Here is a 12,628-nt window from a genome sequence, read left to right as displayed (position 1 = left end):
GGAGTGGATGAGTTGAGTGTACCCTAGCATCCCTGCCCCCACTGCTTTCTTGCAGGGTGCACAGCAAGCTGCCTTACCCGTTATTTTTCCAGCAAGCAGCAGCAATAGAATTAAGAATTAAAACTTAGATCAGCAAATTGGTATCATTCCTCAAGCTTGGAGACAGTAGCAAAGGAGCTGAAGGGATCCCTACAAACCTGTCAGAAATTAATGGGAAGATTCCTGGTCAGTGGGAGTTTAGGCAAACAAAGATTGATTTGAGATCCTTTGTCTCCCAGGGTGTTAATTTGGGCTCAGAGAGACTTCTGTAAGGAAGAGATTTTGACACAAAAATCTCATTTCTGTTTGCTGTATTGTTAGACACCCCAACCTCAATTAATGAAGATTAATATTTATTAACAAGAAAATCACTATATTTTTGTGGGGAAAAGTGCTTCTGGCAGTCTTCTGTTTGAATACAGAAATAAAAGATATTGTTGTCACAAGAATAAATGGGTATACAAAAGATTTTCTGTACATTTAATTAGGAAAGTGGAGGGAGGAAAGTGTGTATATTAATTTGGGTTTTAAACAGCAGCAAGCACTAAGATAGTTTGAGATGTGATACAGGGTGTCACTTAAATTCAGTACCAAGCACACTCCCTTTTCAATTCTGTCAATTCTTAACTGTCTTGTCTCCATTGTCATTTTAACGTGAGAGAGCAAGCCTCAATTTAGATCCCCCCTCCTTTTTTTCTCTCTAGTGAATACCTAATCATCACACTGATTTTTGACTGGGTATTGACTGTGAGACTTCCTGGCCTAATTTTTCTTGCTAACTATAATAGCAATAGCTGTTTTTTTTTTTTTTAATCTGAGATATGCTGGATGTTCAGAGATGCAGATGTATTTTGGGTTAATTGAGTAATAGTCATTGAAGACCCAGGGCTTCTCCTGCAGATTAACAAACAAAGTGATAGGTCAAAAAGCTTAAGGTCCGTTACCCTGTGAGATACTAATACCCCCACAATTAATTTCATTTTCATGATTGCATCATCTTAAATTGAGGTGAAAACAAGGATTTTTCATCCCCCCCCCCAGCTGAGTTTGACTGGCACAACTTCTGACATGGGTGTACAGAGGCTGGTACCATGGCCAAGTCAAATCCTTTTCTTTGTTCTCTGGGCCTGCTGCTGCTGATAAAAGTGGTCGGCGCATGGCATTATGTCTTATTACATTTTTGATGCAGACTGCAAAGAAACGGGTAAACTCACCATGGTTACCACGATCTGTCATTTGGCAGGGCACGCCGTACTCAGCGATGGCCTCTAGTGTCTGCAGCGCGGCTCTGCGTATGTCGTGCGTGCCGTAGACAATACAGCACCCCTGCCTGCCGAAGCCACCCAGCTCCACTGATCTGACTGCTAATTCAGATCAGGAGCCATGCTCCGACTCCAGCATCAGGTTCTTACTCATACTTGCCTACTGAAAGTTCGTGTTTGTTTTTTTGTCATTCAGTGTTGACTGAGTCACTGCTGGATTCAAGCTCCCATGCTGACACCAACTACTGTCCATTGCAACGGCCGTGTGTTGCTGGCTTTCACATCTGTGAAACTTTCTTGGTCAGCCCCTAGGTTCACTGCTTTGTCTTGGCACATCACATTTCTAGTCGGGTTTCTTTTCTGATCTAGACATACCTCCCTGTGTTATTTCATGCAGACTAAACACGTGTCATTGCTTAAATCAACATAATCTGAAACAACTGTTAAATTATCTGCACTATGTTATCATTAACCAATATGGTGGTGATAATTTTTTTTTTTGTTTTGCATGGGCTACAGCTAAGGTTTGCTCAGTGGGTAGAGCAGGATTCTTGAGCCTGGTCATTGGAGTCCTTGCCTTCATTCTGAACCAGTTTGGAGCTCCCAGGTCTTGTATGTGACTGCCTGCAATAACAGTTCAGGAACAAGTCTTTGCAGGACGGGTCTTTTGTTTTATTGTACATGAGGAAAAATAGCTTAAGTCTTTCTCTGCTTAATTGAGGTAATTAAACCTTCTTACCTTGCAGCACAAGGGGCTCATTAATGTTTTTGAAGCATTTTGAAGTCCTTGGAGGAAAGATGCGGTTTGCTGTTGTGTCGTGTTTGATAACCGTTGGAATTCGGTCATCTGGGCTTGAAATACTGACTGAGTTGTACATATGGAATTCTTACAATTGTATGTGTGTCTTGAGCTGATAGTGTGAAGAACTAATTGAGTGAATGGCTGACAACTGTGGTGTTCCTTCACAGTGCCATACTCTCTGGGTGTGTTTAGTTTTTTTGGGTTTTACTATGCTGTAGCAAAATGTGACAATTAGCTCCATGTGAAACCTTAGTGACGGAGATGCAGATTGTAATGCCATAAAATTTAGCAGCTTAGTTAAAGACAAAGGGAAACCTTGCTTTTTTAAGGTGACCGGCCTAATTTACCTTTTTTAGGATTTGACATCCGGTTAATTAGTAAAAATTAAGAACACATTCTCTGCTTGTAGTGAAGAGACCACCACAGTGATACCCTCTGATTAATTCTGAAGTGGAGAGAGACTTCCCAACTGAGGACTAGAGTGTGTTCCACTATGTTCAGCAGTGCTTGGTACAGTGTAACTGCTGGCTCTTTCTTTTTGTAGTGAGGGGAAAGTATGAATAAGATCACTTGCAATTTTAAAACAAAGCTAGAGATTTACATAGTTCTGAGCCCCAGTGACTTCTAGCATCAGTTTTAATTTAGATTTAAATGAAGGCTGGTAAATGAGATCTGTTCCTCATATGAAAGACAGTTGGGAATTTTCAGCAAAGAAGTTTGCGAGGGGGAAGATTTTTCCAGACAGCAGGCAGTCTGTGTCTGTGCCTACAGGCAAAGACAACAGCATCAGTGGATGCAGGGGCACTTCAGCTGCAAGAGTGAACAAGTTGAATGGTGTAATGTTTCCTTAGTCCTGAGTGTACAGTCCATAACCAGCAGGTCCTCTAGCGCTGTGGTGAAATGGGCAGCATAATTAAGCCCCCTAAGAAAAATCTAAAAGTTGTTTTACAAGCCCAACTTCTTACCATTGTGGGGTGAGGGGGAAGAATTGTTTTGATTGTTCATTTCTGGAGCAGTTCGTCAATGATCACATTAGAGTCTGTTTCTGTAACTCCTAGCTGACTCAAAATCCTGTAGATCTGAATATAATCTTTTATAACTTTAGAAAAAGTAACCGTAACCCAAAGTGATGTTATTTTTTCCTTTGGTTTACTTATGTAGCACAATTTGCCTGGCTAAAAATGTTTGATATCACACAAAGAGGAATAATAGTAGCACTCCTCGCCTGCGATGTCATACAATGAGCAGCAGATCTGATATACCTCAACTGACTGTACCCTATGAATAGTTTTGGCATTGGCTGAAAATAGTACTGAGGGTAACTTGCATTGACCGTGTGATGGCACTTTGAGTTGCAAAATTACTTTCAGATAACTTGCACTGAAAAAGTAAAAATAGCACAGTGCATTAGACTCATCTATGTGGAATGTATATATGCAAAAATAGGGCTCCTTAATATTTACAGTTTGTCTAGGCAGAACAACCTGTCATGCTACACTCTGTTTCACTTTTAGGCAAACAATTTGCCCTGCTAATGTTGCAGGCTGTGCTGTTTTCAAATGTACAGCAAACATTAGAGAAGCATTAATTTAACCATTCTCTTCCTAGCAAATACCGTGACTCTGAAATGTCATTAGTGAGCTTAGACAAAGGTGAGAGGTCACAGCTTTAGATAAAAGTGATTAAAATGTGTCCCAGTGTAACAGACTAATTAATCTTTAGATAATAACTGATTTTTTTGTTCTCTTTTCTCTCTACAGCTGGGAGTATTCACTCTCCCTCCACAAGTATGGCAACATCTGCGCAATACAGACAGCTTATAAATGACTATGGACCCCCATCTCTAGGCTATACACAAGGGATGCAGGTACAGCTTTGTTTTTCTTTAATCAGATCACTGACCCTACATTTGCATAGTAGCATGGATTGTGGCCTGTAATCTGAGGTGTTCCTCCCTCCCACCAAGACTTGAAATCAAACCCAAATGGCAGACTGATTCATCGCACATGTCTTGGGATCAAATTAGACTAAGGAGAGTGCTGAGTGAGATTAGTTACTAATTAACTGTTAGTCCCATCCCATCTGAGTCACAGTGAAGTATGTCTTGAGTTATGTTCTGATAGTAAGGGCTCTAACATATTTTAAAATTATTTGTTAAAAAATGAGTATTTCTATACTGTTTTTCTTCAGCAAATTTATACTCTAAAATTTAGTCTCATGAAGTGTGTGTCACAGACAGTCCTATGGGCTGCTTCAGGAATCTGGCGGTAAACTTTCCAGGCAATGTATTTGACTTGATAGGATTTCCCTTACCATATGGGCAGTTTTGTTTTATCTGCTTCTCACTCTCCCCACCTAGTTAATTTCTCCACAAAATATACACCTAAACATGGAAAAAGCAGAAACAGAGTTAAATAAGCAGTTCCCAGTTTGCTGTTCTTGTGGGACTGTTTTCTGTTTCACCTAAGGTCCCCGTCTTGCAGCTGCATCCTCCCAGTTGATCCTGATTTTTGAAAGGCACATAGCGTGTCCAACTCTGGCAACAACTGCAACAAGAAAATCATGTTTATATAATAAACCTGAAATTTAATTTTTTTAAAAAGTGGCTTCCAGGGCTATTTCAGGTCCTCCATGAATTTCCAGTCACTGTTTGTTGTAATTGTTTTGGTTTTAGCAATATTTGATTGAGATTAATCTACTTTCAACTACAGGGTACCAGCAGCAGTCAAGTACCGCAAAGCAAATATGCAGAACTTCTAGCTATCATAGAAGAATTAGGAAAAGAGATTAGACCTACATACGCTGGGAGTAAAAGTGCGATGGAGAGGCTAAAAAGAGGTAAGGTTTAAATTTATTTAAAAAAAAAATAAATTGTGTCCCATACACTTTGTGCACTGACTGCTTGTATACAGCTTCATGACAACTGCTTCCTTTGAAAGGAGACAGCTGTCTTCAGCTCATCATTAAAGTAGGTGTATTAACAAGCAACTGAAACCTTGGGATACTCTATTCATGCTGTATTTGATAGATAAACCAGTGCCAAAATGTGTTTCATGTGCACAAGGGGAGTTTCTGTTAATAATTTAAACCTTATTCTAGAACCCTGAAGGTGTCTAATGGGTTTGTTCTTTCAGGTTCCTGGTGACTTACTTGTCCCTTCAATTCCCTTTTCTCCCTAGTCTCCAAAATACACAGCCAAGCATTGTTTACTTCTTCTCATATATATCACCCATCTACTTGATCCAAGAGTCTTTACTAAAGTGCATTTTGCCTAAATTCCCACTAAGGCTGGTGGAGAGAAGAGCCACCGAAAAAAAAAAAAGGTTGTCGGGGAAAGCTGTTGAGACTGAGATGTCAAACGTACACATTCCTCCTCTCTGTGGAGTGTTGGACTGCTTAGGTGCCCTTATCTGTTGTCAAGTGGATGTCGTTAAGAGTCCACTAGTAAGGGACATAGAAGCTTTTAGGCCTGGCTGATGAGGTCTCTCTAGCTTTGCTTTGTCAGCTAAAAGAGGTAATAAATGCCCTTTCCTTGCAGTGTAAAAGAAACCCTCGCATGCCCCACTGCTGACATCAGCTTGACATTGTCCTCTGCAGGGGACATGCGAGGGATATTTCTGAAGGAGCAGTGGGACATTCCACTGCTCCAGCTCCTGAAATGACCCTGAAAGGCCATCGACAACGGTTGTGCTGGCAGTTCTGTCCTTTGCCAGTGTAACGTTGGTAGCTTTTCCTCCCTTTCCTCAGTCCTTGTGCTGAGTTTGGCTCATGCATTCAACCCTGAATGGGAATGTTATTGTAACAGACTAACTTCACCACCTTGCAAATCCCCCTTACATTTACCCAAGACTACAAAGCTTTATTTAAGGCTCAGCCATTATGGGAGGGTAATATATCTGCCATGACATGCTTTAATAAAATGACTAGTAGCTGTTCTGGGAAAGGATGCAATAAAGTCTGCTGATGAGTGGTAAGTGGAATCTGGCCCAGCTAAAATCAATGTTGCTGGAGTCTCTCTTTATTGCATTGCCTGAGTCAGTATTAATAGATCATGAATGGCAATAGGCTAATGGGGACAACCTGAGAGAGACCGGGAGAGATGCAGACCTTCTCTGAACTGAACGGTTCAGTTTGGTGAGGAAGAGTTGTTTTGCTGCTTCTTGTAGTGAGCATTTTGGTAGCTGGCTAATGCAGGTTTAAGATTCAGTGCTGCCACTGTGACTTGCCAGCGTTGCGAAGAATCCCAAATAAATACTTTTTGCTGCCATCTTTTGGTCACAAACATACCTCTCTTTCCATTTTGGGAACCTAATGGCTGAAGGAGCATGTGCAAGTGTGAGAGCAGAAGTGACTGAGGGTAACCACGTGACTGCAGCCTCCATGGCCATGGGGAGGTTATTCCTGAGTAAAGTCCCTGTCCCCAGCTCCACCCGCTCCTAAGCACAGAGGCTACTGACCTCTAAAACTGGCCAAATTCCCAGTGTTCTACATAATTCAGGATAGTTCTGCTGCATAAACTGGGCATCCTGCCACCAGATCCAGGTCTAATGCACTGCTTTGAGTATGTCTTTCTGCATCCTATGGCTGCGGGATGCAGCTTTGCTTGTCCGCGTCAATTTAACCCTCTGCAAGCCTTGCACCCATCAAGTCCCAAGTCAGTACTCCCTGGGTGTAAAGGCTGTTCCTGTGATCTGGGCTAGCAGCTCTCTAGAAACGGAATCCGTTATCTCTAGAGATTAAACATCTGTTGCCTTATTGTCCTTTTTCCACCTTGTTAGGGAGCATGACTGAGCAGAGAAATCATCTTCTATCTTGTCCTGTCAGTAAAATACAACCTCATTTGTTGCAGAAAAACCTGTCCATCTCTCATTTTAAAATCTCTCTCAAGCTCTGTTCCTTCAGCAGCTCTGTGAACATGAATCTAGATTTAATTCCAGGATTAAGAATCAAGGTCCAGATTGCTGGAACTCAAGGCAACAGGACTTGTAGTGGAAAATTCCACATTATGTCTATCAGATGAGAGTAGATACAGCAGCAGGTAAAGTGGTGATGATTTACACTGGGAACTGAGCCAGTGTTAGGGGGTAACTTTTTGCACACACCATAAAAAATTTCTTCTTATACTTAACAAGAGACACAACTTGTGTTTAAGCAGTATTATGAAGGCTTGGACTTTGATGCATCCTCTCAGAGGAGAACTATCCCAAGGTGTTAAGACTCTTAGAGCTTGCCAAAATGACTCCCCAAATAACTTGATTTTTTTTTTTTTCACTCCACTGTAACAAAATAACTCAAGATTATTTTTTTTCTTTCTGTTAAGTCTCTGATTTTAAATAGGCCTGCATTACACATTAAGATATACCTGTCAGTGCAGACACAGAAATCTTACCATGCTCCGATTCCTGGTTTAGTCCCTTTTCAATTTATAATGTCAGTTTGGGAAAGCAAACTTGTTTAGCAGCTGCTGCTGTTTGGGAAGTGAGGGATCTCTCCCTTTTCTGAGGCATGCTGTGGTAGCCTTGGCAACTTGGGACAGAAGTATGTAAACCTTTCTCTGGACTGTTATTGCAAGTGTCACCTGAATGAGATGATTTAAAATATGTCCAATTCTTTTGCAGGCATTATTCATGCTAGAGGATTAGTTCGGGAATGCTTGGCTGAGACGGAACGAAATGCAAGATCCTAGCCCACTAATTTCATTTGCAAGGTTTTCCATCTCTTAATGAAGAAAAAGTAACACTTAATCCTTTTGACTCTTGAAACATTCAAATTCCTTTTTGAATGTTTTACCTTTCTTGTTTTGCCCTTACAAAAATGTATAGTTAAGAATGAGAAAACAAGGATTTTTCAACTTACTGAGGGTTTGCATTTTGTAAAGATGTTAAAACTTCCTAAAATGTTTCTAAAACATGAGAACTGAACTGCATGCAGAGGAATGCTCTTTCTCTCCCAGGCTATATTTCAATTCTCTTCTCATCCAGCCACAGTCTCATTCTGTTTTTTTCCTTTGACTATATTCACTTAACCCCAAACTGTCAATCTTTCGAAGTTTGACATAAGCTCTAAGGATTTTGTTTTTAATAAATGCAGAATAGCATGCTGTACCTAGTAGTCCGCTAAGTCACAGTTTGTCATACAGCGTAGACCCTGCTTAGAAATAACCTTCACCTTCTCTTATTTTTCCTTTTTTGTTCATTTTGCATAAACATTTGCATGACTGTTAGTGCTTTGAAGTCCATTTAAAGTGCATGAGTTATATGGAAAATAGGGAAACCTATTAAATAATAACAAGGTCCTGGAAAGCTAATTTCTACATTAAGGCTGGAGATTTCAGTTTAAAGTTTGCCAAAAAAAGAAAATTCTGGAGAAATTACTAAAACTGTTATTTGCATCTTTGTATGTATTTATTACTTGACGTAATAAAGCTTATTTTCATTAACAGTTTGTATTAAAACTATGTACAGTCACTTTAATCAGATTCATACTTTGTGAAGAAGAACTCGCAAGAGATAAAAGTTTAACCTTCATGCAGGAAGTTCAGGAACAGACAGGGGAATGGGCCTGCAGATTGCTGGTTGAGTTCCCATCCGTGGCACAGTCCGGATGCAGTCGATCTCTGTAAGAAGGCGGTATGGTTGCTAGTAATCTCCATTGCTTTCAAAATACATACTCTGACTTTGGTTCTTGAAGCATTCTCCCTTCGCTCTTGAAGCCCAAAACTTGGTGGCAGCCGGTGAGGGTGCTGTCCAAAAATTAAAGAGAAGTTCTGGATAAGCAATTAGGAGTTGTTAACAGGATTAAACAGGAAAGTATACTTCACTAGTGGCTTCAAAGTAATGGTAACAAAGGAAATGCAGCTGCATTTATTTGCATAAAATGGGAAACTTGTCAAAATGAATGAAGATGCCAAAATGCTCAAGCTTAACTGCCAGCATAGCACCAACATAGTAAGTGACTGTAATTCACTATTGTACAGTCAAATCTAAATCCTAAGGAAGATGGGATATCTGGATATCTAATACATATGGAGCTATGGATACCTGAAGAAATGACCGTATTAAGAGGTAAAGTTAATTACTTCACAGCTTGGATGAACTGGATTCTGTTGCCTTGGGAGGCAGCTTCCAACACATTATTCTCTACCTGTAATGACCCAATTTTACCTCTGAACTGGAAGAACATGACTGACTGACCCTCACTTGCAGGAGGGACCTTCTGCGTCAACGCTCATCACCACTCCAGGTAAGATTTGTAATGCTTCTGTTTAAACTTCATTCACAATTGAGTAGGACAGAGCATTTGTTCAGCTAACAGATCTGAACGAGACCACCAGTGACCGGTGCCTTTTCTATCAGTACGTCCGTTTACACCATCAGAGCCAGTATCTAAACCTGGTCCCTGTTTACAAAGGGTTTATATCAGTAGAGGCATTGCCTGAGTAAGGATGGAAAGTTACAACCTTTTAGGGCTGTTCTCCTTAGGTATTGGAACTCCTGTGAAGCATCATAAGGGATCGTCTGGGCAGAAGGAGATCTATGGAATTTTTTTTGTCTCCATTAACAATGGTGGAAAGCTTATAGTTCCTTTTTAACAGGGATCGGTTTATCATCTTCTGAACTTGGCAGAAAACTGATTGCTAAATGTGATTAATGAGATGATGGCAGACAGAAGTAGGAGTATATGACTGCTTTTATCACTTCAGTTTTACAGTAATAGCAGGTCACTACTCAGTATTTCAGTGGTGCTTATGAAGCCCTACATCATCTGTTAGTTTGAAAACTGTGTTTAGGTATAACGACAAACCTTTCCCTTACCCTACTAAGGCAAGGCAGTATTTCACATTTTATTTCTTATCCAGTTGTTGCATCTCTTTAAAATGCTTTTTCCTTTCTAGGTTTTCCTTTGCTCTCCTTTTTTTCTCCTGCTTCTTCTTCTCTGATGCTTTCTTCTCTTTAAAAACATCACTATCTTCACCTTTGTAGAAAAGGTCAACTTTTTCCTGCAGGATTTCTCTGGCTATCTTTCGGTTCTGCTCCACTGATCTTGTTTGATGACACTGAAGAAATACAATAGGACATTTTTTACTGGAACTTTAACCCGTTTATTCTTCTGCTTTCCCTTTCGGTCCAGATATTCCTGCCATTACAGTAAAGAAACTCCCCTCTCCCCCAAGCCAAGAGCATCCTCCTACCCAGAACCGCTGGAACTTTTCTATCCAGATGATGCATTTTGGAGAGGCTGCCTAATAATTATTTGCTACTGTAACTTGTCAGACTGGCTTTTGCATTAATCTCTAATGCTTCCATTTTACCTTGGAAAGCTTCTGAGTTTAATTTAACTGTGTCTTCCCCTTGTGACAAGGAAGCAAAGATTAATTCAAAGTATTAATCCACAAGAAGTAGGTAAGAGTAATGCTTAAAAAGAATCTGCAAAGTGAGTATCATCAACTTATGGAAGACATTCTGACTAACTCACAAAAGGGATAGCAATGTGACAGTTGCCACAATGAACATATATTTTATTGAAAACTACAGAACAGTACTGCACGTCAAAGCCAGGAAGATCAGCTATGATCCCAAGTTTGTTTATCTACTAATAGCCAAAACTACTTCTTGCTGAGATTCTTTACAATACATATAAACTTTTCCTCCGTGACATTTGCATTGTGATTATGCTTTACTGTGAAAGGAGAGTTGGAAGATGTGATGCAGTTTGTGACTTAATGAAATAAAATACAATTACCTTCACTACAATCCCAGATGGGATATGCTTCAGGACAACACAGTTGCTTGTCTTATTTGTGGCTTGACCTCCTGGGCCATTGCCTCTTACAAACTGTTCTTTTAATTCTGCCTCAGTTAGTCCAAGGAGACTGGAAGAGTTCGTCTTTCCTGCTGCCTGAAGTACAGGCACTCTGGGCAGAGAAAACTGCTGCTTCCTCAAAATCCACAGTCTCCATAGTGGTGTTCGTACTTCTCTCAGTAAGAATGTAAAATGAAATAAACTTGGAACATTCATACAGAAACGAGGACACAGTTTCTCTGGAATGAAACCTGAAATAGAAATGGGGAATGGAGATTACCAGAAGAATCCTTGTTTTAAGATGATGTAGTTTAGCTGTGCATCTTGAGCAATATTTTAATATTCAGATTTATTTTCAAGGATATCTGCCTCAAAATATTTACCATTCTGAATGGAATTTTGGTTGTTATTGCAATTACGTTTCTTAAAATAGTCAAGATTATTATTTTGTTGATGAAAGGGATCTGGAAAACAGTAAATAAATTAGTGCTCCTACCAACACTTGGAAAATACTACGGATATGCCCCCCAAAAAAGGAAAGGAAAGAGAGGATATTTCTGTCTTGCAGTCTGACCTGTATGGTCCGACTGGGAAGCCTTTGCGGACACTCCACTCATGTCCAGGTTATGTCTTGCTGGCAACAGGACCTGCAATTCACTTGTCAACACATGCTTGAACTACATCAAGGGAGGACAGGTGAGGGTGCAGGAATCCTCCTCTAGGGTTGCCTTTAACAGTGCTCTAAACTACTGAAAGAAACCTGCTGGAAGAAGCAGCAAATTTACATAATAAAACTGGCCTAATAACATCCTGGCTTCCCATGTTCACTGGCTTACAGTCATGAGGTGGAGGGAAAATGAAACAATCAAAAAAAACCCCCAAGACTGATTGTAGAACATTTCTGTCCCAAGGATATGGATATCAGAGGTCAGATCTGGCAGAACAGAGCTTGAGTAGTTTAAACAAGTCAGAATGCCAAGATGGACTTTTACCTGTAAGAATGATGCATGACTGCTCAGTCAGAACGGCCAACTAACGGTGTACAGCAGAACTCTGGTATGTGTATTTACAGTTACAGACTGATTTACGGGTTTGAGTTCTGAGATTCCTTTTTAATGCTAGGTTAGTACAAGAAACAGAGTAATCCTTATCTAAACAGATTACATGATCTAGACTTGTCTTTTGACCTTGCTCCATCACAGTGGTTTCCAAATTCTGAGGTCAGGCTCTAGCGTGCATAGGATTTGGCGAGTGGTCTAATACAGCCAATGTGGTAAACTCCATTTCAAATCAGAAGTATTCTTCTGTGTTGATCCTGTTAACAAGCTTGCCCGTCCTGCTCTACTCTCATAAATTTCTATATAGTCTATCAAATGGAAGAAAAAGAATCAAGGAGTAAGCAGACCACCAGGTTTTCAACTACTACTTCACATGCCGATTTTTCCCAGGTCAACTTATTAACAAAGCCAGAAAAGTACGCATGGAAGTATGCATTATCCTCATGGAAAATGAGGAATGTCAGGTTCTACTGCTGTCAAATGGCACTCTTCAACAAGGCATTAAGTAAACAACTAAACCAAGACATGCTGTTATGCTTGAAATACTTTATTGATTCATAAGAAAATACTTCAGCATGTGAAGAAGTGGCACTTGGCAATAAACATCCATAAAAGTTGAACATAACTGTTGAAATAAAAATAATTTAAAGAAAGCTTTTATTGGC

General features: G+C 40.1%; 2 protein-coding genes across 3 annotated transcripts in view; one reads left to right on the top strand and one right to left on the bottom strand.

Moving 5' to 3' along the window:
• The window catches only part of CDK2AP1 (cyclin-dependent kinase 2 associated protein 1), a 13,344-nt gene extending 4,787 nt beyond the window's left edge, over nt 1-8,557 (top strand). Inside the window, exons 1-4 of one of the 2 annotated variants that reach the window (XM_009703670.1) lie at nt 3,731-3,755; nt 3,864-3,970; nt 4,815-4,941; nt 7,722-8,557. In XM_009703670.1, coding sequence (XP_009701972.1) covers nt 3,731-3,755; nt 3,864-3,970; nt 4,815-4,941; nt 7,722-7,789 — 327 coding nt within the window. In that variant the 3' untranslated portion in view covers nt 7,790-8,557. Of the gene's footprint in view, nt 1-3,730; nt 3,756-3,863; nt 3,971-4,814; nt 4,942-7,721 lie in introns of those variants that run through there. The other variant, XM_009703671.1, reaches the window with a different exon arrangement.
• Nucleotides 8,558-9,946: 1,389 nt separating this feature from the next.
• Nucleotides 9,947-11,121, bottom strand: LOC104164367 (chromosome unknown open reading frame, human C12orf65). Its single transcript, XM_009703669.1, has 2 exons — nt 10,846-11,121; nt 9,947-10,159 (listed from the first exon to the last, which is right to left on the bottom strand). Exons 1-2 carry the CDS (start codon nt 11,119-11,121, stop codon nt 9,947-9,949), a joined length of 489 nt encoding a protein of 162 aa, XP_009701971.1.
• Between the last annotated feature and the right edge of the window lie 1,507 nt (nt 11,122-12,628).

Source organism: Cariama cristata, unplaced genomic scaffold, assembly GCF_000690535.1.
Source record: "Cariama cristata isolate BGI_N322 unplaced genomic scaffold, ASM69053v1 scaffold37777, whole genome shotgun sequence".
NCBI classification, from domain to species: domain Eukaryota; kingdom Metazoa; phylum Chordata; class Aves; order Cariamiformes; family Cariamidae; genus Cariama; species Cariama cristata.
The sequence above is the reverse complement of the archived record's forward strand: the minus strand, read 5'-3'. Positions and strand labels throughout refer to the sequence as shown.

Bases quoted from the DNA above. Each gene is read 5' to 3' on its own strand.
- LOC104164367 (XM_009703669.1), bottom strand. From the start codon at position 11,121: ATGAATGTTCCAAGTTTATTTCATTTTACATTCTTACTGAGAGAAGTA. The intron at 10,160-10,845 runs GTAATTGTATTT...GTATTTCTTCAG, and splicing joins CATCTGGGATTGTAGTGAAG to TGTCATCAAACAAGATCAGT.